At 52.2% G+C, this 24,667-nt stretch overlaps 1 protein-coding gene across 1 annotated transcript in view; it reads right to left on the bottom strand.

The window, feature by feature from the left end:
- Positions 1-24,667, bottom strand: part of ATP8A2 (ATPase phospholipid transporting 8A2) — a 616,683-nt gene that overhangs the window by 247,378 nt on the left and 344,638 nt on the right. The window contains exon 24 of the mRNA XM_045293987.1: positions 429-612. Coding sequence (XP_045149922.1) covers positions 429-612 — 184 coding nt within the window. The remainder of the gene's footprint in view (positions 1-428; positions 613-24,667) is intronic.

Raw genomic sequence — 24,667 nt, 5'->3', positions numbered from 1 at the left:
ATATTGCTGTTAGTGGCTTTTAAGTCAGTTCTGCTGATAATGATCCTGTGTACCAAACCAAACCAAACTCCCTGCCAGTGAGCCAATTCCATCTCATAGTGACGCTATAGCATAGGATAGACCTGCCTCTGGTTTTCTGGGCTGTAACTCTTTCTGAGAGCAGAAAGCCTCATCTTTCTCTCTTGTAGCAGCTGGTGGTTTTGACCTCCTGGCCTCCAGTTTGGCAGCCGAAAGCATAACCACTATGCCACCAGGGCTCCTGCAGGACCCCTAAAATGCACTAGATCTGAAAAAACAGAGAAACCCACACTTGCAGTTGGCCCCAGCTAGACGTCTCCAGAAAGAGATGGTAGTCCCTTGCGATGGGGCAGAGAGTTCACCCCAGGCCTCCGGCCCCAGTTCAGTTCTTCTAGCAGGATGAGCCTTACCTGCGCGATGGCATAGTCGGAGTTGTTGGTGGCCTGCATGCCCTCGTTCCCGCTGATGCCCACGCCCACGTGGGCAGTCTGGATCATGCCCACGTCGTTGGCCCCATCCCCGATGGCGAGTGTGATGGCCTTCACCCTCTTCTTCACCACATCGACTATCTCAGACTTCTGCAGGGGAGACACTCTGAAAGAGAAGAACGGGGACACCGCTGTCATCTTCATGGAGCTGCATTCCAAGGGGCAGCAGGCTGGACCGTCTCCAGACTCCCTAACTGCGTGTGAGGCTCTCGTGTGCCAAGGAAGTGCTCAGAACGCAGGAGTGGGTGGCTTTCAAGCAAGCACCAGCGCCGCCGATGAGACGCACAACTGGAAGCCGAGCTGAAACCCAGGCCGTCTGTCGGCAGCTTCCTGGGTGGAAAGCCTGAAAGGAGAGTGCTCAAGGAGGCCCGTTTGGGGTTGGCTGATCAACCTAGGCACTCCAGGGACTTGCCTGGGAAGTCGACTGTTGTGGTGGGAAACGGAACTTGGCAGGACTCGGGAAGGGCTGGAGTTCGAGCAAAGGAAGGCGCTCTACCAAGAGGCAGAAGGCTCCAAGGAGGAGCATCGCAGGCTTAGCTGGGCGACTACGATGGGCCTGACAGAGCAGCACAGCTCCAACTGGGCGATCGGAGCTGCCTTTGCACACAGTGAGGAGCCCTTTGGGTTTCCACCCCAGATCAGAGATGGCCGACGGCTTTTCACCAACCCTCAAGTCCCGATGGGGGAGCCCAGACACCAAAGCACAGCACGTGGGTCCTAAGCAAGCATCTGTTCCGAATTAAAGACCCAGCAAAGAAACAGCAGGACCAATCTTCTAGAGCTCAAGGACTGATGGCTTCTAAGTTCTACCCGAGTTTGCAGACATTTACAGAGTCCTGGTAACGTAGTGGGTTAGGGTCAGGGCTGCTAATGGCAAGGTCAGCAGTTTGAAACCACCAGCCTCTCTGTGGGAGAAAGAGGAGGCTTTCTGCTCCCATAAAGAGTTACTGTCTCAGAAACCCATGGGGGCAGTTCTACTCTGTCCCATGTGTCGCAATGAGTTAGAATTGACTCGATGGCAGTGATTTGCATTAACGCTGATATGTAAATCTGGAACGTTACTGGGCAGCTCCTGGCTCCCTGAAGTGCACACACAAAGGAAAAGAAAGGCTTTGCTGGGGCGCTCATCGGTGTGCTGGCAGTGCCTGAAAGAAACCCCTCAAAACAAGAAAAGAAACCACCCTCCTGGGACTCTGTTCCCCAGAGAACTCTAAAGGCAGGTCTGTTATTCTGTAACAAGTTCAGGCAAACAGACTCCATTTTCCACTGAAACCTTAAAAACAGTCTATGAGGGACCAAGTGCTTACTTTTCTGAGCCATCAGGGACTCCTTTTAGAAAGGGAAACACACATAATTCTTCTTAGTCATTAACCAAGTATTTATTACATGTTTTCCTTGCCAGTCACTTTCTACTCCTGTAAAGCAGTCTCAGAAAACCACAGGGGAAGTTCTGCTCTCCTGTCCTATAAGGTCTCTATGAGTTGGCATCCACTCAATGGCAGTGAGTGTCTGTCTATGAATACTGGACTTACGAAGCAGAATGGGCACAAAAGCCCCCCTTCCCCAGGAAGGACCTCTCCTATGGCCTTCATCCCATAAAATACCTATTCCAAACCCCCAAAGCCCAACCTGACGCCCTGGAGTGGACTCCAGTTCATAGGGACCCTACAGGATAGGGTAGAGCTCTATCCTAAAACCATAGGAAAACTGGCCAATGGATGGGAACGCTGCATGGAGAAACGGGTCGATGAATAAGGGAAACTTGATAAGGACTGATGTCTCTGAATCTCGTGCTGGTGGAGACTGCTGAAACACCCCAGACCCCCAGAAAATCCTTCAATCCTGCCTGGGGGGAAGGACAGCCAGAATGCTGCCTAGACAAACTCTCACATCCTCTGGACATGCTGTCAGAAGGGACCACATGGCCCCAGAGACAGGCATCAAGTGTGATAAAGTAGAGGGTCAAAGAAAACTAGGAAGACCCTCACGGGGATGGATTGACCCAGTAACTGCAACCATGGGGTCAAACCGAACAGTTGTGAGGACGGAGCCGCCCTGGACACGGATTCCTCCTGTTGTGCACAGCCTTGTTATGAGTTGGAGTCAACTTGAAGGCACCTAACAACCAATCAATCAATCAATCAATCTTGCCCACAGACTGCCTGGTGGGTTGGAACCTCCAACCCTTTGGTTAGCAGCCTACCACTTAACCACTGCACCCCCACGGCCCCCACAGACTAACCTGAAGGGTACCTTGCATTTAAACTCAGGAAAGGAAGCAGGCTGAATTCAAAGTATGGGTACTCAAGAAAACCTTTGTTCTGTTTCAAAGGAAAATCAATTAGGAAGTTAGCAAAAGAGACTCGTGGGGCTGAGAAGGCCTTTGGAGCGAGCCACGTGCGATCCAACACCCCTTTCATCAGGCTGCGTGTGGATTCACCAGGACGGGACTCCACTGTCTCCTGGGAAAGCTTCAATCGCTAGAAATTATGATTACGGCTCTTCCTTTCTTGTTAAGCATCCTTCAAAGCACTCCTTGGGCCCTCCGAGCTGGGCCAGAAGGAGCGCGCTTCCTCTTTCAGATATTGGGGATGCTCCAACACTAAGTCTGCAATCAGACCAGGGCTCAGAAAGCCCCGGGTCCGGTGGCTAGCTATCCCAGATCTCTCCAGCACTCTTTCATTGGCGTGTGTCCAGGTTCAGCCTCCCAGTCTGATCTTTTGGACAGCTGAGAGCAGCATGTGGCACATGCTTCCCATCCAAGGTATCAAACACTATGCTGACCTTCCGGGCGCCTGACCTCACCTCCCTGAGAGCTTGGCTTGCGGTTATTCACCTGATGGATCGTAAGCAGATTCTAACACACAAGGGCATGTTCCCTCCAAGATCCTACAAGTGCGGCTTTCTTTTTTATTAAAACAAACGTTTTATTGGCACATAATTTACAAATCACATAATTTAATAGTTCCATCATATTAAGAAGAGTTGTACAGTCATCATCACAATCAATTGTAGAACATTTTCTTCATTCTTCGATTCAATGTTATTAGCTCCCCATTTCCCCGCAACCTCACCTGCCATGCCCCACATCCCCCCAAGAAACCATTAATCCAGTGACTGGCTCTATAGATTTACCTATCCTGGTAAATCTGCTTCCATAAAGATTTACAGTCTTGGAAACCCACAGGGAGCAGTTAGGCTTTGTCCTATAGCATCAGTACGGGTCGGAATTGACTTGAGGGCAGTGATTGAGTGAGGTTCCAACTCACAGGAAAACTACAGGACAAAGCAGAACTGCCCCCAGAGGGTTTCCAAGGCTGTGTGGGTTAGGTGTTGGGATGCTAACCACAAGGTTAGCAGATCAGACCCACAAGAGGCTCCGTGGAAGAAAGATGAAGTGGTGCACTCCTGTAAATATCTGTAGTCTTGGAAACCCTATATAGGTGACTCGATGGCAATGGGTGAGAATCTTTAGGGAAACAGACGGTCACAGCTTTCTCCCGCAGTGCTGGTCGTGGGCTCAAATCACCGTAAGGGTTAGCTCCTGATTGGTGAAACACGGCACCACCAAGACCCTGTGAATCCAGGAGTTCCCCAAAGCCTGGACACCTCCACAAAAATGCCGAGTCTCTCTGATTCCACAATACTACATGTTGCATGCAACTGTTTATCCATGAAGGTCTACTACATCACTAGGATTCCATTTGCTTGGAACAAGTCAATGGTCATGGAAGCAGCAGTTCAAGAGATCAAACTACATACTGCCTTGGGGCCAACCAACCGCCCAAGACCTCTTTAGAATATTGAAGAGCAAGGATGTTACTTTGAAGACTAAGGTGAGTCTGAACCCAAGCCATGGTATTTTCAATCACCTCATATGCGTGTGAAAGGTGGACAATGAATGAGGAAGACCAGAGACGAATGAATGGTTTGAATTATGGTGTTGGTGAAGAATACTACGGAGAACTAGTAGAAGGAACCAATCGGTCTTGGAAGCAGTAAAGCCAGAATGCTCCCTGGAAGCAAGGATGGCGAGATTTATCCGACTTACTTTGGACCGATTCTCAGGAGACAGCAGTCCCTGGAAAAGGACCCCATGTTTGGAAAAGAAGAACGTCTGTGAAAAAGAGGCCTTCAAAGAGACGGAGGAACAGTGCGGCTGCACAGTGAGCTCAAACAGAACGAACAGTGAGCATGGTGCAGGAGCGAGCAGGGTTTCACTGTGCTGTCGCAAGGTCACCGTGAACTGGACCAACTAGAGGGCACCTGATAACAATCCTGGTCTCATCGTGTAATTATCCTCTTTATTTTTCATCTGCATTTGTAAAGGTATCACCAGAGAACAAGGAAGAAATAGAGACGTAACTCGGACGGAGGCAGGAGGCCACCTAAAGCGGACTGACCTGTCAGCTGTTGTGGTCTGGGGAGAGAAAGTCCCTACAAGGGAGTCAGAGGTGTCACAGGGCTTAGGAGAGCCAGAGGGGCAGACAGGCTGCCCTTGTGGCCTTGAAAGCTCAACCATAGGGTCATCTTGCGGTAGGGTTCTGGGGTGGAGGACCGACCGTGATGGTGGAAGGAAAAAGCAGCTCACAGATCGAAGGTTTCCTTTGAGGTCAACATTCTTGACCCTTCTATTTGGGGGGTTAGCTTTAAGCCAACCCAAGGGAAACAAGGAGCCCAGCAGCCAGACTCAGGACACTGGCCGCCCTGGGAGCTGTATCTTTCGGAAGTCAACAAGAGTAATGGCTCAGATGGCTGAAAGCACAGTGTAGAAATATCCACCAGCTGTCTATTCCCAAAGACCAAAACTTGAGGAGAAACCTGACAGGCGTATCTAAGCCAAGTCATAGCGCAGTGTCCTAGAAGCATGAAATTCTCATCAAGGATTTATTATCCCCTCACCAGCAATGTCCTGAGAAGACATAAGCCTAGCACACTCTAGGGGTCCGAAGCAGATGCCAAGAGCTAATTTCTACAGAACACAACGGGCACCCTGATGCCTCAGCCACGTGAAAGATTTCAGGACGGCGGTGACCACACCACCAGCCCTCGCTTGCTTAATCCTGATGAATGACTTGGAACCGTGTGCTGCATTTTATGAGTGTTCCCAGCACAGTACAAATTCAAGTCATAAAATAGGAAATCCAGACCACACCTCAGCCAAGCTAGGTCTGGTGGCACCTCTATAACCTATCGGGGGGCACTGTGATGAGAGAGAGACTCTGGTGGTGCAGTGGTAAAAGCGCTCCACGGCTCACTGAACAGGCAGAGACTGGGACCCATAACGCGCCCTTGCAGGTGGCTAGCCAACAATGGGAATTCTGTGGGACAGGTGTCCTTCTGTCCTACAGAATTGCTGTGAGCCCAAACAACGCGCCAGCAAGAGGCATTGAATACAAATATGAATCAAAGACCTTTAACCACCTGCAGAATTGTTCTGCCCATTTGGATGGCTAGCATGATGGATTCTAAAATGAGAAACAGGTTTTCCTTTGGTATTATATAATATATGCATATATGGACAAGAAATATATGCATATATATTTAACATTTAGTATCCTAGAATACCTCTTTTATGGAGGTATCCTGCAATACCTCTTGACATTTAGAAATCGATCCCATATGGTTATTTCAAATCTGAACACTTAAGCAAAGCCTTTGGTAAAAGCATTTGCAGAATGAGCGATGACCCATTGATTTCGCTCCTCTACAAAGGCCCTGATAACAAAGTATGTGCTCTGGAGAGTTATCAGGAGGGACCAGCCCCTGGAGAAGGACCCATGCTTGGTAAAACAGAGGGGCGGGGGGAAGACCCTCGACAAGAGAGATTGACACGGCGGCTCCAGCACTGGGCTGGAACATAAGAACACTTGTGAGGTTGGCACAGGACAGGGCGGTATTTTGCTCTGTGGTCAACAGGGTTGCAATGAGTCAGAACGGACTTGACAGCACATAACAACAACTACCAGGGCCTGGTCTCCGAGCACTTTCCCAAATCCTGCACGTGCTACGTGGCGCCAGCAAACACCAGCCCGGCCAAATCACTTGTGAAAGAAGGGCTGGACATCGACTAGTGTTTCTCCCGTGATGCTCGGATGTGTCAGCGGGGACGACAGGTCTTCCATTCAGGGGGGCACCCAGGGACGTTAACCAGAGCCGCTGCACATACTCATGAGCCAAATTCTCTAAAGGATTTTTAAGGATTGGACTTCTCCTTCTGTTTCCTCTCTAGGGCTATACAGAAAGTTGGAAGATCACTGATCTAGGTCATTGTTTCCCAAAGTGGGCGATGCCACCCCCCACCGGGTGCAAAGGCAACAGGAATAACCCAAGGGGCCTGTAGAAGAAGAGACCTCGATGATGGGCTATAGCACACAATTTTTAATTGCCGGGGTGTGTGAGTTTGCTGAGTAGTTCCTTTCTCCTGAAAAGGGAGGGGGCGGGGAGGGAGGTAGGCCAAATAGATTTGGGAACCTATGTCTACATCCAAACTAGCCACCCCACTGCCCTGGAGCTCATTCTGACACCGATTCTTTCCCAGCCATCCTGTAGAGGATTTCCAAGTCTGTAAATCCATACAAGAGCAGGTAGCCTCATCTTCCTCCTGTGGGTTGGTTGGCAGCTTTGAACTGCTGACCTTGGGGTTAGCAGCCCAACATGTCACCCACTACACTGTAAGATCTACACTTAGTGTCCAACAGAGAGCAGGTCAGAATGCCATCCTTTGCCGGTGTCTTGGCGTGGTTTGCAGACTTCCTAACCAGCAGGTCTGGAAGTGTTGATTCTATGTTCTCCCGATATCCTGAAAACCATTCAGGGCTCTTTTCGACAGCTCCTACTGCCTTCCATCTGGTAGCATTCTTTGCTGCATGCTGGACTCTCCTGGGAAAGGCTACGCCATGAGCCCCGGCCCTCTTGTTCCCTCCCTCTTTGGATTACAAAGCTTTGACGATTCAGAGCTGACCCTTAGCCCCAGTGTATCAGCTTGCACAGGCCCTTGGACGACTTATCAAGTCATTGTCGATGATCTCAGGAACACTGGCGGATGCCACTCATCCAAACAAAGTCTTCAGCTGTGGGAACCTCTTAGAAAAGGACATCGGGCTGGCCAAGTAGAAGGTCAGCGGAAACGAGAAGGCCCCTCAGTGGGATGGACTGACATTGGTGAGTGGCTTCAACACGGATGCCAACTTGAATGATTGAGAGGAGGGCGCAGGACCGGGCAGCGTTTCTCTCTGCTGCACACAGGCAGTGGCTGAGTTGGAACTGGCTCAAAGGCACCTAACACCACCATCACCGTCTATGGGCTCTTCTCGCCCTGATTTCAGTCTACAATCCCATTCCAGCCCCCTCTCGCACGCCTCTGTGGGAGCCCTACACTATGGGCACAGAGCACAAACAAGGCGTGCAGCTGGCCAGCTGAAGACAAGGAGATGTCAGGATCTCCTGATCAGAGATAGGACCTTGAACCAGTGATGACCCTTCCTGTGACCCAGCAGCCCTCTGGGAAACAAAGGTGAATGAGTCACGGGGTTAGGTTTATCGACCAACTAGCCCATGGCCAGCCTGTGGACTCCAACTCCCGGCAATCCCACGGGTGTCAAAGTGGAGCCGTGCTCCGTGGAGTGTCAGGTGGCCGGTTTCTCAGAAGTAGATGGCCAGGGTTATCTTCAAAGCCAAGGCTGGCGGAGGTTGGAGCTGCTAAGCTGTTGATTAGAGGCTGAGTGTGCTAACTGTTCACTCTACTTGGGGGCCCACAGGGTTCAACCAACTAAACCCCAAAGCAAAACTCACTACATTGAATCTATTCTGACTCATGGCAACCCCATAGGACCAGAAAACAAAAATGAGACAAAACACACCACAAACTCACTGCTGTTCAGTCAATGAAAACTCACAGTGGCAGGGCAGGGTAGAAGTGGCCCTGTGGGTTTCTGAGACTGCTGCTCGTTAGTGGGGGGTAGAAAGCCCCGTCTTTCTCCTGTGGAGCACCTGGTGGTCTCAAACTGCAGATCTTTTGATTAGCAAACCAATGTGGAACCACTACATCACCAAGGCCCACGACCCTGCAGGACAAGGTAGAACTACCCCTGTGAGTCTCCCAGACTGTAACCTGGACAGGAGTAAAACAACCCGGCTGGTGGTTTCAAACTGCTGCCCTTTCCACCTGCTCGATGGCAGTGAGTTTGGTGTTTTGTAAATATGCACATACATATGCGCACACGCACAGACACGTATACATATCTATCTTCCGTGGGGGCGTGTATGCATGTGTTCCGGACTGCACATTTCTGCTACCTGCTTGGTAACTTCATTCCACCTCCTGTGTATATACTAGATGCTCGAGATCAAGCACTCGTATAGATTTGTGAGACGGAGGGAAATGTGATATTCTTCTTATCTGGACGACAAGTGATACTCCAGCCATCAAGGCCCCCTTGCAGCTGAGACTCCTGGAAAAGGCCCCTCTGAAAAAAAAAACACACAAAAAAACAAGAGAGGGCAGCCCGTCTGCTCAAGATCAGTTTACTCTGCAACCGAGAAAGGGCTTTGGAAGCTGCCCACCCGGAGAGGGGGCTTGGGAGGTAGGAGTCTGGACTCAAGTTGGTGACAATTGTACGGGCTGCCCAAGACCAGCACAATGAAAGCATTGCCCAGACAAGCATCTTCCTCCTGCAGATCAAACACCGCCACTGAACAGTCACCGACTGCACTGCCATCCGGGCCAACAGCATCGTCTGTAAGAATTTAACGAGGCTGCATGTCGTGAGTTACCCCGGCTTTGTGCGGACTGAAACCCACTGGCTATCGTAAGCTTCTCCCTGCCCTCAGCTGAGAGCGAGGGAGCTGTCTGGGAAGGCTCGGGCTTTATGGCACGATATTAGATCCTTCTGTTCCCAGGCTGAAGCGGGGATTAGAATAACACATTTAAATTCCTTAATGTTTTTAACACAGAAAGCATTAATCTGATACCCTGCTTCCTTGAAATGCTTTATGAAGGCCCAGAGACCCTCTCAGGAGTGTCTGCCTTTCTTGAAGCAAACATTCATTGATTGTACTTCTCTGAAAACCTCACTGGTGTTTCGAAACCAGGCGCCTGACCTCTGCTGCAGGGGAGGTGGGGAGAAGCAGCAGAACCCGGAGGGACGCTGAGAACTGGTGGAGTTTTGACGTCTCAGAGCAAGCTGATGGCTCCTTCAGGACCAGCTGTCGGGAGCTCATGCACCAGGGAGAGTTGACGGTGACCAAGGTGTCTGATGGGAGGGTGTCTGCACCTGTCACCTGAGCCTGGAACGAAAGGCCCTCTGATGACGACGGCGAAATTTGGCCAAACCGTACCGGTATGTTGCTTTGGAAGATTGGGAAGCAGCCTGTCTGCAGCTGGTCCTTCCCTCGGTCCTAAGCCAACCAACCAAGAGACCAATGGCACCCAGGAGGCAAGCTGCCCAGATCCGGACACCGGCACCGCGGTGACGTGAGCAATAAATGGTCCCTCCTGTTGCCTTCTCTTGGTCTTCCATGATGTGTGAGTAGGATTTGTTGGTGGGGGACGGGGATTCGTCACACAACATCTTTCCTCTTCCATTGCATCCACATCTTCTCCAGCCTGCTGGGGTGGTGGGGTGCCGTTGAACTGATCATCACGCACAGCGATCCTGCGTGACAGAATCGAACTGCCCTGTGCTCGGGCTGTGCTGGGGGCAGTGCAATGACCGACTCGGGCACTTCTAGCCATCTCTGCTCCTCTCACCGAGGGACTGAACGGTACCATGCAGATGCGGTGCAGAGCACTCCCCCTGGGAGATGGGTCCATTTTGCCAGCCCCCTGGCTATAAGAAAGAGGCCTTTCAGTCACCAGAAGAGAGAGCGTTCCAGGGAATCGCAGAGGAGGAGAGTCACCGGCCCTACCACATTGACACCCTAGGCTGAGGCCAGAAGACCACGAGACAGAGCAGAGGATCAGCGTCAAGACCGTGAGGCTGGGAGACCACCGAGCCGTGGGCTGGCTTCCTGGGCCCTGGAAGCATAAGTCAATGGACCACGTGGCTGAGGAGACCAAGGAGAGACATGACGACTGGCTAAGGAGAGGTGTTGCTGTGGGCCTTCGTCCTTTCTGATCCTGGCTTGTGGTAACCTGTGACTTCCCTGACTGTCTCCCGTCATGGTGACTGCTGTCTGTGAGATCGGTGTGGGCCCCGGCCATGAATTATGGAACCCAGCAGAGAAGCGGAGTGTCGCGGCAGGAGCAATTGGTGTCAGAACAAGGCAAAGGAAGATGGAGGTGGAGGCATGTCTGATCTCTGCCTGGCGGCCAGCGGCCTTGGGCTGGTGTGGACACGAATTCTCCTGCTCCCTTGCGAACCTACAGGAGGTCAGATGGAGCAGATTGCTCTCCGGTGGATTCCAACCTCCGGCGTTTCTATTAGTAGCTGAGTCCTTAACCCTGGTGCCACCAAGGCCCCTGCCTCAAACCTGAAGCCCTTGTTCCCCATGGGACTAGCTCACGGTCATTTGAACGATGGTTTCGACAAAGGATATTCAAGAACGACAGAATGCCAAAAGAACCAAAAAAATCTGTCTTGGTAGGAGTGCAGCCAGACTGCTTCCTGGAAGGCAGGATGGAGGTGAGGCTGTGTCTCACGCACTTTGGACATGCGGTCAGGAGGGACCCGTCCTGGAGAAGGACGTTCTCTTGATAAAGTGGAGGGGCAGCGAGAAAGAGGAAGGTCCTCGGTGAGATGGACGGGCACTGTGGCTGCAGCCCCGGGCTCAAACAGAACAACTATGCAGATGGGGAGGACCGGGCAGAGTGTCCTTCTGTATACGTAGGGCCGCTATGGGTCAGAACCGACTTGATGATGTGTAAACAACATTCACACTCATATTAACACAGAGAGCAGTAAGCACATGCACACGCAAACAAAACAGGGAGCTCTCCTATGGCGAATGCTGTCTGCAGCGTTAAACCCCCTGTATCCGCAACAATGCGCCTTGCACGCAGCCGGTACTGACAGGTCTGCCTACCTGCGTCAGCGTGAGCGCAGTGCACAGTGGGCACAGCTCTGATGCCTATGGGGTGAGGAAAGGGGTAGCGCGCATGAGGTAAGTCCAAACGGATTGCCACAAAACCTTAGGAACTTTTATGAAACAAAATGGTCAGAACGTGAAGCTACCGTGTCTGGACAAAGCGCTAAGCGTCTCCACTGCTGAGGGAGGCGTTCCCATCCCCCAACCGCTCCCTGAAGCCTTCTGAGCAATTGGATTGACACCACACCGGGCAGCAGGCAGTGTGGACACCCTCAAGGGACTGGGCTTATGCTCCTGTTCAACCTGAGCAAAGGGACCAGAAGGAAACCAGAGGGTGCAAGGTCAGGGCCGGAGAACCCATGGGGTCCGGACTCCCAGTGAAATTCTCTGGAGACCTCAAAGAAAGAACAGGTGTATTGACACTGTGAGAAAGCAACACAAATCCTGGGCACGAAGGATTTGGCCCTTCCCTCACCGAAGCCATTTCAAAGATCTTAAAACAAATTCATAAGCAGTCTGCCTGCCCCCGCCCCCTGTAACTGTCCCGTGTCCTTCAATTAAATCCCCAGTGGGTCGCCAACACCTAGTGAACCAACTTCTTGGCCCGGAATGAAACTGGCCCTGCAGAAGTCCCCAGAAGCCGCTGCTTTGCTGGGACCTCCTTCTGACAGCACCCTAACATGAGTACCACTGAGAGGACTTGTCAACAGCCATCGACTGACTACAGAGACCTGGTGAAGCATGATCTGTGTGGACTAAGCCGGGATACGCATCTAATGGAACCCGGGGGCAAGACTGTGGGGCCGGCATGGGGATGTTTGGAGCATGAAGCAAATGTGTGAGGAAGAATGAGACGTGTAGGGTCGCCCAGGGCACTCATTCTTCAGCAGCATTGCCTGGCTGACACTAGGAGAAAAGAAATGGGAAGGTTTCCCCTCTAACGCTGGACTTTCATAAGACCCCAGTGTTTTCTGACAGGCCACTCGGTGCCTTGTGTGCTGAGCTCTGACCCAGGGCCACCTCCTGTGTGCCAGAACAGAACACTGCCCCATATTGTTTTCAGTAGCTGTTTTATCAGAGGAAGGTCGCCAGGCCTTTCTGCAGAGGCCCTTCTATGTGGGTTTGGAGTGCCAACCTTTCCGTTAACAGCACGCTACCACATACGTGCCGCCCAGGACACTCCTTGAATAACTAAGCCAAAACAAAGCCTAGCTCACTGCCTTCAAGCCGATCCTATCTCGTAGTAACCCTACAGGACAGGACAGTGCTGTCTCAAAGGAGGCTTGAACACTTTACAAGAGGAGAAAGGTTCCTTTCTCCTATGGAGTGGCTGGTGGGTTTGAACTGCTGGCCATGCAGTTAGCAGCCCGACATGTAGCCCACTATGCCACCAGGACCCCCTGACTGGAACCGTGCCATTAGCTCAATCTGTCCTCAACCCTAAAACGACGTCAGCTGTTCACGCGCATGAATCACAAACACCTGGGAAGCCTGCAGCCCCGGCAGCCTTATCACCTCTTCCAGCAAGATCAAACCTGAGAGATTTGCTCGCTTTCTTTCAGATACTGGAAAGAGTGCTTCCTCTTAGTCTCGTCTCCAAAAATCGATATAAAGGGAACAGATCACTCAATGTGGATGCAATGGATACAAGTGGAATTCCTGTTTGTTTTGCTGGCTGAGGAAAAATGGGTAGAAACGGATCAAAACCCAACCATCTTTAAAAACCCCAAGTACGAAAAAGAACAGGCTTGCTATCTGTCTGCTGCTGCAGAAAGGAAAAAAAAAGATCCCCAAAGCGTGCCACCTCAGTCGCCACGTACAAAAAGAAATGGCATGAAAATGAACTTTTAAACAACTGGTGGACCAGAACCATTTTAACAGCTACAACCTCCTCTTGCCGGTTTCACGGACATCAGACAAATTCTCTGGAACCTTCTTATTGACACGGGGGCTTGCCTGAAGCTACCGAACTCTGATGCAGCCCTGGTGGTGCGGTGGTTGCGAGTTGGGCTGCAATCCCCAGGGATTCCTTAATCGTGTGTTACACAAGGAAGTGACGTCACTTGTGGACCAAAGAGAAATCGACACGCTCTAGCAATGTTCAGAACTCAGACCCAAACTCACCGCCGTCCGGTCAATTCTGACTCACAGGGGTCCAATGGAAGAGGGTAGCAGTTCGAAACCACCAGCAGCTCCATGGGAGAAAGACTGGGCTTTCTACTCCCCTCAGCAGTGACAGTCTGAGCCTCACAGGGGCGCTGCGAGTCAGCATGGACTCCCTGGCCGTGAGTTACAGACCTCTCAGGAGGGTGCTGTTTGGTTAAACTGAAGGCCATCGCTTTCAGCCAAAGGAAAAGACTCTTTGGTATCAATGAACAGATTAACCTGACGGGCGTCCAAGAAGCTATCTGCAGCCCGTTAAGTCAGATCAGTCAATGCTCAGAGGCACTGCCTGGCCCCCACCGCTCCCAGCCCCACTGGAAATGTTTAAAACCTGAGCTCTTCCTACAAGGCAAACGCAAGGCCACTTCAGCAGGGGCCTGATTCCTGGAAAGAACTCAGCTGATGCATCTGTTCAGCCAGCCAGGTAATGAGCCCATAGCCTATGACTTGCTCGCAGACATTCTGTGCAGCAGGAGTATCGCAGGGACCCGCGCCAGCCAGCCAGCCAGCCAGCCAGCAGAGAGAAGAGCTTTGGCTGTCAGGGTCTTCTGTGTGGATCTAGACTCCTTGTTGGTTGTTAAGTGCTATGGCGTCAGTTCCGACCCATGGCGACCCCCCTGCGCAGAAGGAAGCCCCAGCAGATCCCGGGCCATCTTCACAAATGTTTGAGGCCCTCACTGCACCCACCATGTCAGCTCCTCTGACTGAGGGCCTGCCTCTATTTCTCAGCCTTTCTCCACGGCCAAGCATGCTGTCCTTCTCCAGGGACCGGTCTCTCCAGATAACGCGTCCAAAGTACCAGCGACAAAGTCTCGGCGGATGCTTCCAGGGAGCACTCTGGCTGGAACCCTTATTCGCGGGTTACAGAAGGAAGCAACATCACTAATAGAACAAAGAGAAATCGACACGCTCCAGCACCGTCACAACTCAAAACCAAACTCACCGCTGTGGAGTCAATTCTGACTCACCGGGGTCCAATAGAACCGGGTGGAACCGTCCCTTGGTGAAAGTTTCCCGAGGCTGCAAATCCTTAGGGGAGCAGGGAGCCTCGTCTCTTCCCCAAGGTGGGGGAAACGCTGGCGGCTTGAAACGGCTGAGCTTGTGGTTGGCTAGCGACCACACACGTAACCCAGTGCCATCAGGGCTCAGGCCACAGAGATGGTAGTGAACTAACCACACAACCCCTCACTGCCGTGTAGAAGATTGGCAGCAAAGCTGGATGTGTGGAGACCCCGTGAGGTGTGTCTCCCGTGAGATAAAGCCCCTGCCTTCCAGGAGATCCGACCCATCGCGACCCCGTAGGCTGGAACAGAACTGCCCATCAGTCTTCCAAGGCTGTTGATTTAACAGAAGCTGACAGCCTCCTCCGTCTCTGGATGTGGTTTCCCTTGGCGGACCCAGCAGTGAGCAGCCGGCAATGTGCAATGCAGCCGCTGCACCCTGGGGATCCTCCCACTGGGCGAACTTCCGGCTGAGTCAGACGTGTACACGGTTTGCTCACGTCGGGCCTTATGGGTGGTTAGCTGGGCTCTTTAATGCAGGTGGGGTGGGGTGGACAATGCCTTTTGTCAGCTCCGGGGTGGGGGGTGGGGGGGGGAGTATAAAATACACACAGGCCTTGATTTCGTGCACTCCAACAGCAATTAGGAAATCATCATTTTTCTATTTCTTCCAGATGCCACGGTAACTGGGGAAGGAGGCATTTGCTTCCTGCCCCCTCCCCTGCCCCAAACCACCCAGTAAGGGGAGGGGGGCAGTTGGGGGTCCAGGTGATGTTTCTTTTGTGCTCACACCCACACACCCAATGTTCAGGGAAAGAAAGCCCCTCACACAGTTTTCCAGATGCTCACGCCGGGGTACCGCCTGATGGCTCGCAGGTGGTGGCCAGCCCCTTCCCCAAACAGCTCTAGGGGCTAAAGTGGGAAATGACAACATGATGGAGGGGGTGAGGGGGAGAGATGCAAAGGGTGCCCCATGTGGCCGAGCATCATTTCCCCTCTGTGACTCGGCCCCCAAGGGCCAGGAGCCAGAGAGGGTTTTCTTCACAACGTCACCCCACTGTCTACCAAAGGAGCTGGCACGGAGCAGGCACTCAGATAATCTCTGGACCGACCTAACTCGCGCTCTGAGCTAACTGCAATGCCAGTGGTTCAAACCCACCAGCCACTCTGAGAGAGAACGATGAGGCTGTGTCCTTGTGGAAAGATGCAGTTTCTCGGAGACCCACAGGGGCAGTTCGACTCTGTCCTGTAGGACCGCTAGGAGTTGGGAATTGCTCGATGGTAATGAGGTTTTGAGTTTGGGCCTAACTCAGCAGGAGGAGATGCTTCGTCTTTACAGCAGCGCATCACTCTGGTCTGTGAACAGAGGAGCGTATTGGGTTCATGAGAGGGAGATCCGAGCCAGAAGGACACTCTCTGCCTTTGTGTCCCTCGTACTCACAGCCACCCTGAAAGGGCAGAGAAGAAGTGCCCTTGTGGGTTTCCGTACATGTCTATGGAAGCAGTCAGCTTCTTCTCTCTCCCAAGGCGCTGCTAGTGGTTTAGAACTGCCAACTGTGTATGTGGGATCCCCATGCATGAGAGAGGTCACCTAGCAACAACATTTTATTCTTTTGTGCTTGGGGTCACCTTGAGCGGGCGATCGACGAGATGGTTGCCAACATCATAGAGAGGCTCCGAACCCTCTACAGGGAGCCAGCCACGGGCCTTCTCTCTGGTCAGAATCGTCTAGGAGGGAAGCCAGGGCTCCAGCCATGGCCACAATAAAGACCACGACACTCAGAGAAAGCCACGGCCCTTGAGAGGGTGGTGAGTCGGGAGAAGCAGGGGAGGTGGAGGAAAACCACGGGTTTCATTAAGCATGGAGGTCCATTCGAATCTACTGGGTTCCACGAAAAACTGCTCCCAGGGGAAACTCTGGAAACGGTGGCCTGCTCTCTGGCTCTGGCCTTTCAGACCCTGCCAAGGAGAGGCCACTGGAGGTTGTCTCACGGTGGAGTCGCTCGGCAAGGAAGGCCTCCTCCCTGTGATTGCTCCTCACGATGGTTCCCACACCCCTTAAAGCCAACCTGCGGACAGTCTTCTCCCCAGGGTCTTACAGGGACAGGAACAGGGCCATAACTATTGATGATGTCAGGCCATTTACATAGCAAGTTCACTGCTTAGTCCGTGAGTAGGAAGCTCATCTGCATGCCCACGTCTCTCCAGCAGGCTTAGATGTTCACGTTCAGAATCTCAGAAGATGCTCTGAGAGCTCTCTGCCGCCGTTGGTTGAAGTCATACTCCTGATTCCATAATGCCTAGCACTTCCCATTTGCAAGTCAGTTTCGCCCTAGACTGGCTGCCGGCCTCCCTTGTCCACTCTGCAGCCCTTATCTGACCCCACAGCAAGTAAGACCAAAGCACTCTCCCTGTCTGAGACTTCCCCCAGGAGGAAGCCACCTACGCTCCTTAGAACATCTTTCTCTGCCTGAGTTGGCCTCCCTCCCTAAGAATGTACAGACCCAGGCCCCAGAGCCGTGTTTGCAGCCCACACCTACACACACTCTTGCTGCCCTGTTTCCAGTCTGGACAAGCTCTTCACCGCCACTGCCCGGCTTCCCTTCTCTTCTCAGCTAACTTCGACTCCGTTTTGAAGACCAATTCAGAGGCCATCTCCTCCTTGGGAGAGGTCCTTCCTGATACCCCTTGCTGTCTCGGGTCCTCTTCCCCTGCTAGTCTACCCCAGACGTGTATGCCCACAGGGCCCCGGGGAACGCATCTGAGACAGCACTGGCTATGGCACTGAGATGGCCCCGTATATGCCTGTCTTCCCCTTTGGGATTTCTGTCTTGGGACATACAACCGAGCTTGAATGCTTTGCAGAGAGACCAGGTGCTATGCATGGAGCCAACCACGACTCAAGGTGACACCACGGGTCTGAGGAGCCGGTGCTCCAGAGGGTTGCTGTGGCTGATTTTTCAGAAGGAGCTCACCAGGCCTTAACCCCAAGGTGTCTCTGGGTGGGTCTGAACTGCTCATCTTTGGGCTAGTAGCTGAGTATGTTAGCTATTTGCATCACTCAGGAACCCCTGGCCCAAAATAAGTCCTGAGTCTGATCTAATGGAAGACAGGAAACGACTCAGAGAGAATTACAGTCTCAGAAACTCACAGGGGCCGTTCTACACTTACAGGGTCAGGCTGCACCGGCATCAACCCGATGGCAATGAGGTTTTGTTTTGTTTTGTTTTACATATCTATGTGTGGGTGGGTGGGTGTACATATGCATGCATATACACACACATACCAAGAGCCTTGGTGGCATAGCAGATTAAAAGTTAGACTGCTAAAAGTCAGATCTACAATTTAATAAGAACTAATCTGAAAACACATCACATTTGCACATACCACACATCGTGCAAATAGTGCACACACACTTATCCTGCACACAGCACTCACTGGAAGCTAATGAATGAGGAAGTTGCTCCGTTCACACACACAAGAAGCAGAACCCAGGCCACGTGTTATTGGTGTAAAAGTAAGGCATGTCCCAATCGGTCTCATGACGGCATTGCCCTCCAATGACAAGGACACACTTTGTTGTTAGTGCCGCGTCAGGTTGCTTCCAAATCACAGCGACCTTACGAACATCAGAAGGAAACACCACCCAACCCCGCACCAGCCACAGTATCCATCCATCTTGTCTAGGGACCGCCTCTCTTTTCTTGCTCCTCTACTTTACCAAGCATGACGGCCTTCTCCAGGGACTGGTCTCTCTGGACAACGTGTCCAAAATACGTGAAACCAAGTCTCGCCGTCCTAGTGTCCTGGCTGTCACTTCTTCCAAGACCTGCGTGGTCTTGTGGCGGCCCGTGGTACTCTCCATCATCGTCATCAGCACCATCACTCAGGGGCCTCTGGTCTTCTCCGGTCTTCCTTATTCAATGTCTACCTTTCACATGCGTATGAGAGGGTGGAAAGTGCAATGGTCAGGCCCGCTTCGGTTCTCCGCACAACCTCGTTGGCTGTTAAACACTCGGACGAGGTCTCGCGCAGCCTATTTACCCAAAGATGTTTGACCTCTTGACTACTGCTGCCGTGAACACTGACTTTGGATCCATGCAAGATGAAATCCTTGAGGGCAACTTCCATCCTTTCTCCATTTATCATGCTGTTCCCTCCCGGTTTAGTTGGGAAAAATGCAAAGAGCCAAATGACAAACAATGGCTATTGAGTAGGTTCTGACTCAAAGACCTTTTTGGGGGTTCCTAGGTTGTCAATCTGTAAAAGAACACACAGCCTTCTCTTTCTCCCAAGGAGCAGCTGGGTGGTTTTGAGCTACTGGCCTTGAACTTAGCAGTTCATTGATTATCCACCAGCATGACCATGGCTCCTTAGAATCAAACGCTCTCAGAAAGCTAAACCCACGGCCACTGAGTCAATTTTGACTCACGACAACCCTATAGGACAGGGTAGAACCGCCCCCGTGGGTTTCCAAAGCTGTGGCTATTTAACGAGGGCAGAACACCTTCCTCATCCACGAGCAGCGTGTGGTATCAAACCTGACCTTGTGGTTGACCGTCCAACGGGTCACTTACTACGCCGCCCGGGCGAGGCTCCCTTACGCTACCTTCCACGGGCTGCTGTGGCAACGTCGACGGTGTGTCCCTATGGTGGCAGCAGTGCCAGCTCTCCACAAACACTAAAAGGAGCGCATGAAAAAGGAGAGAAGCCAGTAGGTCAGCACGCGAGCCAGAATCCCTGCTCGTACAAACAGGCCCCTTTCCAAATGTAAGCAGGTCACTCGTGACGGCTCACCTCAGAGACACGCCTGTCATCCTGTTTATTCTCCAAACGGGGCTTAAAAGCCTTTTAGTTGAGGCACAGTTCCTGCAGCAGAAACAGCTGAACCGGCGTGACCGCCCAGCCGAGCAGTGACTCGTTTGATTAATCTACCTGGCACTGGAGGCACAGACAGGAGATCAACCCCAGTTGTGTATGGACCAATTAACCAGGCAGCCGACGTCTCCAACATGGCCACGCCAGGATGAAAGCAAGATGGGGTCGGTGGAAAAAGCAACAAATACCTCACATTGATTAATGCTTAGAGGGTTCCCCCTCCCCCTCATATGTCATAACATTTCACTGAGTGGGTGGACCAAAGAGTTTATATAACACTCAAAACAGAAAAAAAGGTTCCAAAAAAGCTTAAGAAAATTCAGATGTGTTGATTGGAAGGAGGTCAGGTCTAAAGAACAAACGAGAGTTTGGCAGAACTTGGATCAGTTTGCTGATCCATCTGCTATGTGAAACAGTAATGAGGCTGCCCGGGGTGAGGAGTGGGGGGGGAGGTTCCCTTATCACCTCCTTTCATTGAAAAGTAATTTTCAATTAGGAATGAACTGGAGCTCTGATGGCCCTGTGAGTTTGGTGTTGCAATGTCAGCTGTTCGAACCCACCGGTCATGCTGCGGGAGGGAGAGGAGGCTCTCCGTCCCTGGAGAGATTTACAGTCCCAGAGCCCGTCTAGGGTCGCGGGAGGAGGCATGGTCTCAGGAGCAGTGGGTTGGGGCGGTGTGGGTTGCTGGTGATTCAAACTAGCTCTTTCTGCTGTCCAGGGGGTCCCCGGGCGTCTGAATGGACTTGACCACACTGCACACCAGGAGTGCACCGTGTGCAGTGCCCTCTGTTACCCGCTGTTTCTAAAATGCAGATTGGGACCAACCGAGTTGTTGTGAGATGCCATTGCGCTGGCTGTGACGCCCCGCCGAGGGGCTCTGCAGACACCAGCATGAAACACCGCCTGGCCTGGGCCACCCTCCCCCTGTTGTGACGCGTGAGCCCACCGCTGCTGCTGCCACTCTGTCCATCCATCAGGTGTCTTTTGGTTGCCCTCTACTTTACCAAGCACCATGTCCTTTTTCAGGGACAGGCCCCTCCTGCTAACGTGTACGTGAGATGCGCCATTCTGACTTCTGAGGAGCATCTTCTGGCTGTATTCCTTCCAAGGCAGATGTTTGTTCTTTCGGCAGTTCGTGTCCTTCCAATATTCCTTGCCAGCACCATCATTCAAATGTGTCGATTCTTCTTCGGTCTTCCTGATGCAATGCCCAAGCGTCTATAGACGTTTTCACTTAGAATAGTGATCTCAGATGATAACTGCGCTTTGTGACTGAGCAATCTCACTCAGCAGGTTGTTCTAAGATCCGTCCACGTCAGGAGGTACTTCATGGGTCTGCCATGGATTTTCAGTGATGTGTAGTAGTCCGGTCGTGGGGACCGACCAGAGTCGCGTTAGCCATTCGCCTGCTCATAGGCACTGCGGTTTCCGTCTTCTTGCGATTGTGAGCTGAGCCATGATGCATGCACATGGGTGTGCATCTATATGTGTCGGTGGTATGGATCTTACTTGTGCAGGGCAAAGACTCCGCAAAGGGATTGCTGGAGCGTATGGAATCTCCATTCCCAGGAGTTTGAGGTGGTGACACATGTCTTTCCACAGTGGGTGTACATGTCGTCGCCCCCCCCCACCGCCAGGTGTGAGGGTTCCAATCTCCACAGATGCACCCGCATGTTATTTTCTGCTTGATTGAACTTGGGGATCACCCACGACTGTGAAATGTAAAACTAAAAATCGTGGCTCTTCAACTCCTCGACACACAACCAAACCCAACCGCGCTGTCCTCGAGCCAGTTCCCACTCAGGGTGGCCCAGGAGTGGCAGAGACGAATGGAACCCGCAGGGGTCTTCCACCGCTGATGGTAAAGCCCGGCTCTCATCCCAGTGCCCGTTGCTGCTGCTGGGTGCCATCGAGGCACAGCCACCCCTATGCCACCCTCACATGAAGAGTCCCTACTGTGACCAGTGCATAAACAGAGGGGCTGCAGATGGGCAGGACCCACGTTTCTACTCACACCTCTTGATTCAAAAACAATACTTCGGCCCGAGTATAGAAACACGTGCCGGCTTGCACAGTCCATCTTGAAGGCACTCCGGGCCAAAGGCTCTTTCGTGGGAGAAATAAGGAGCTGCCGTGGAGGCAGGCACAGGATCTCTGCGGGACAGCATGCGCTCTGGGGATCAAGGCCTTCCTAGGCAAGGCCATTAAGCCCCCGGTAAATGGGCAGCTAACAAAATAACCTCAACTAGCATGCAATTTGACAAATCCATGAGCACTCAGAGCGGGGGGAGGAGAACCTTTTTTTTTCCCTTCTTCTGGCAAGAGCCTTCGGTTATTGATAACGTCGTCTATGGGCCAGACTGGTCAAACAGGTAATCAACTCACCCCTCGTTTAATGGCGAAGACCCCTGGTGATGACATGGGAAGTCTCAGGCTGCTAACTGCAAGGTCATCAGTTGGAACCCCCCAGCTCCTCTGTGGGAGAGAGCTGAGGCTGTCTGCTCCCATCAAAGCTTGTCTTGGAGCCCCCAGGGGCAGGTCCACCCCGTCCTCTAGGGCGGCTGTGAGTCAGCACGAACTCAACGGCCGTGAGTTTGGTTTGGGGAATGTGATGGCTTGAAACCACTTCTCTTGGGTGAGGTGTCCGGTGTTAGCTAGGACTGATGATTTCTTGGGTTTTATATGGTCTGTGGGCCGGACCTCCCCCACCCCTGACCTCGAGCATGCCAGTGGTCACTGACAAAACAAGAAGAGCAACTCTGACTCATGAGGACTCTGTGCGTCACCAGAGAGCTCTACTCCACAGGGTTTTCAACGGCCCGGTGTTTGGTAGGGCACCACCAAGCCTTGCCTCGGTCGTGCATCAAGGCAGACTCGGCCAACCTTGGGCCGAGGGTCAAGAGTCCAAACCCACGGGCTCCACGCGTTCACAGTGGATCCTGGAAGCACCTCTCTTCCCCGTTCAAAGTCCACTTTGTCCATCAGCTTCCCATCAAAGAGCTTTATTGGCCCACATCCTGGACTGAGCTAATCTCAGCACCCACGTTACGTCCATCTGGGCAATAACCACCCTGCGTTCCCTCCGCCGCAGGGAGTCCATGCTTGCAGAGACAGCCACCGCGCCAAGGCAAAGCCTGCCTGGTCAGCCTGGGGTTTGGGGTTCTGCTCTTGTGGGGGTTTGATCGTGCCTTCTCTGGGAATGCCAGCTGCAGCCAGGGAAGATAACAGACGTGGGCAACATTTCATGAGCGCCTTTCCCAAATAACACATGACTCGTAGTGGGGGTCTCTTGTTACCAAGGTTCCCCACAGAGGCCTGAGATGTCAGCCCCGCAGGCAACCGGGGCAACGGTGGAAACCTAGTAGGGCCTGGGCAGTCTCGAGCTCAGCATCCTGTCAGACCCACGGGGACCCATCCGCACAGCAGTCTTCCTTGGCTACACTATCCCTTTGAGCACCAATAAAATACAAAGGAAAGTGCCCTGTGTTCCTAGAAAATGAAATTAGCTGGGGGGAAGCCAGGTGTTTTTTGATGTGTTTGCTGGGAAATCGTTTTCTCACTTAAGAAGAATTTTAAAGAAAGAATAAAAGCTCAACTGGTATTAGAAACCAATGCTGGCACTGGTTTCATTCCTGTGACATTTGGTTTGCTTACTGAAAACCAACAGATCTTTCTGTCAGTCCTGTCTTGGGTGGGTTCATATTTACTCGCGAGCAAACACTGGAGTGAAGAAGACTTCCAGAATGCTGAACTGTGCTCATAGGGCACCTGTGCAGAGACCAGAGGATGGTCTTTCAAATGAGACACAGGGGTACTGTGTGGCTACCGTTACTCTGTGGGCTAAGGTGTGCCTGCCCCAAACCATGGTGTTTCCATGCACCTCATCAGCGTGTAAAAAGCGAGCTGGAAGAAGAATTGGTCGAGTTGCGATGTCAGTGAAGGCTAGGGAATGCACGTGGATGGCCAGAAGCGTGAACAAACCTGTCTTGCGAGAGCATGCACAGCCAGAATGCTCCTTAGACAGAAGGATGGTGAGACTTCCTCTCATATACAATGGTCATGGTATCGCTAGGGATCAGTCTCGACCGGAGAAGTACTGGGGGTCAGTGATAAAGAGATGGAATGACACCGTGGCTACAACAATGGGCTCAAACACAGGACGGGCTCTGAGGATGCTGCCGGACTGGGTGGTTTTTTGCTCCATTGCACGCCGGGTCGTTTAGAGGACTTGGTGATGCCTAATGACAAATACTTGCCCCCAGGTACCAGGAAAACTCAATGCTGGACCACTGAGTGGACACACAGCCAGAAACCTGCATGGACTTAGACATGAACTATTCCAAGAGCCTCGTGTGCTCATGCGAAGAAGAATGCCCGAATCCGCCTCCAGTCTCTCCTTCCCAGGTGCTTGGGCTCCAATCACAGTGAGACTGCCACTGCTTGCATCTGGGGGCTTCATCAGTCCCATGGGGAAACTGACTAGAAAGGTCATGGACTCTTCCCACCAACTTCTGGAGGGCCCCTGGTACTGTGGACTTAACACTAAGAATTCAAGGAGAAAGAGGAGGCCGTCCACTTCCACAAAGGTGGCGGTATTGGGGACCCTCTGGGGACGTCCTACTCAGTCCCCCAGGATTGCTCTGAGTCAGCATCAGCTCACTGGCCGCAGGTTGTTTAGTTTGGGAATCTTTGCAGACGCAGGTTGCCAGGCCTTTCTTCCACAGTGCCACTGAATGGATTCTAAACACCACCCTTGTGGTAGTTATATAATCTGGTGTCAATTTGGGACTTGAGAGGATTAAGAGTGAAGGGGTGGAATCTAGTCTGTCAATCAAGTCATAGCCAATGAGGCCTATATGTGGGCATGGCCTTCTGAGAATTCTGGGAACTCCTTGGAGATGGAACATGTTTCTGTCTCTCTGCTCACTTCCCTGGAGACTCTACTGACCAGGCTGACTCCCTGCAAGACATTCCTGAGGAGAAGCCACATGGACTCACCCTGATGCAGCCAGAACCCTGGACCTGGAGAAGCCACGTGGAAACCCCTGCCAACGCTGAGATGCTTACAACACCACTGGATTCATAAGACTT

This window comes from Echinops telfairi, unplaced genomic scaffold, assembly GCF_000313985.2.
Source record: "Echinops telfairi isolate 266 unplaced genomic scaffold, ASM31398v2 ScPeMD7_2565;HRSCAF=3150, whole genome shotgun sequence".
NCBI classification, from domain to species: domain Eukaryota; kingdom Metazoa; phylum Chordata; class Mammalia; order Afrosoricida; family Tenrecidae; genus Echinops; species Echinops telfairi.
This window is presented reverse-complemented; position numbering and strand designations above follow the sequence as displayed.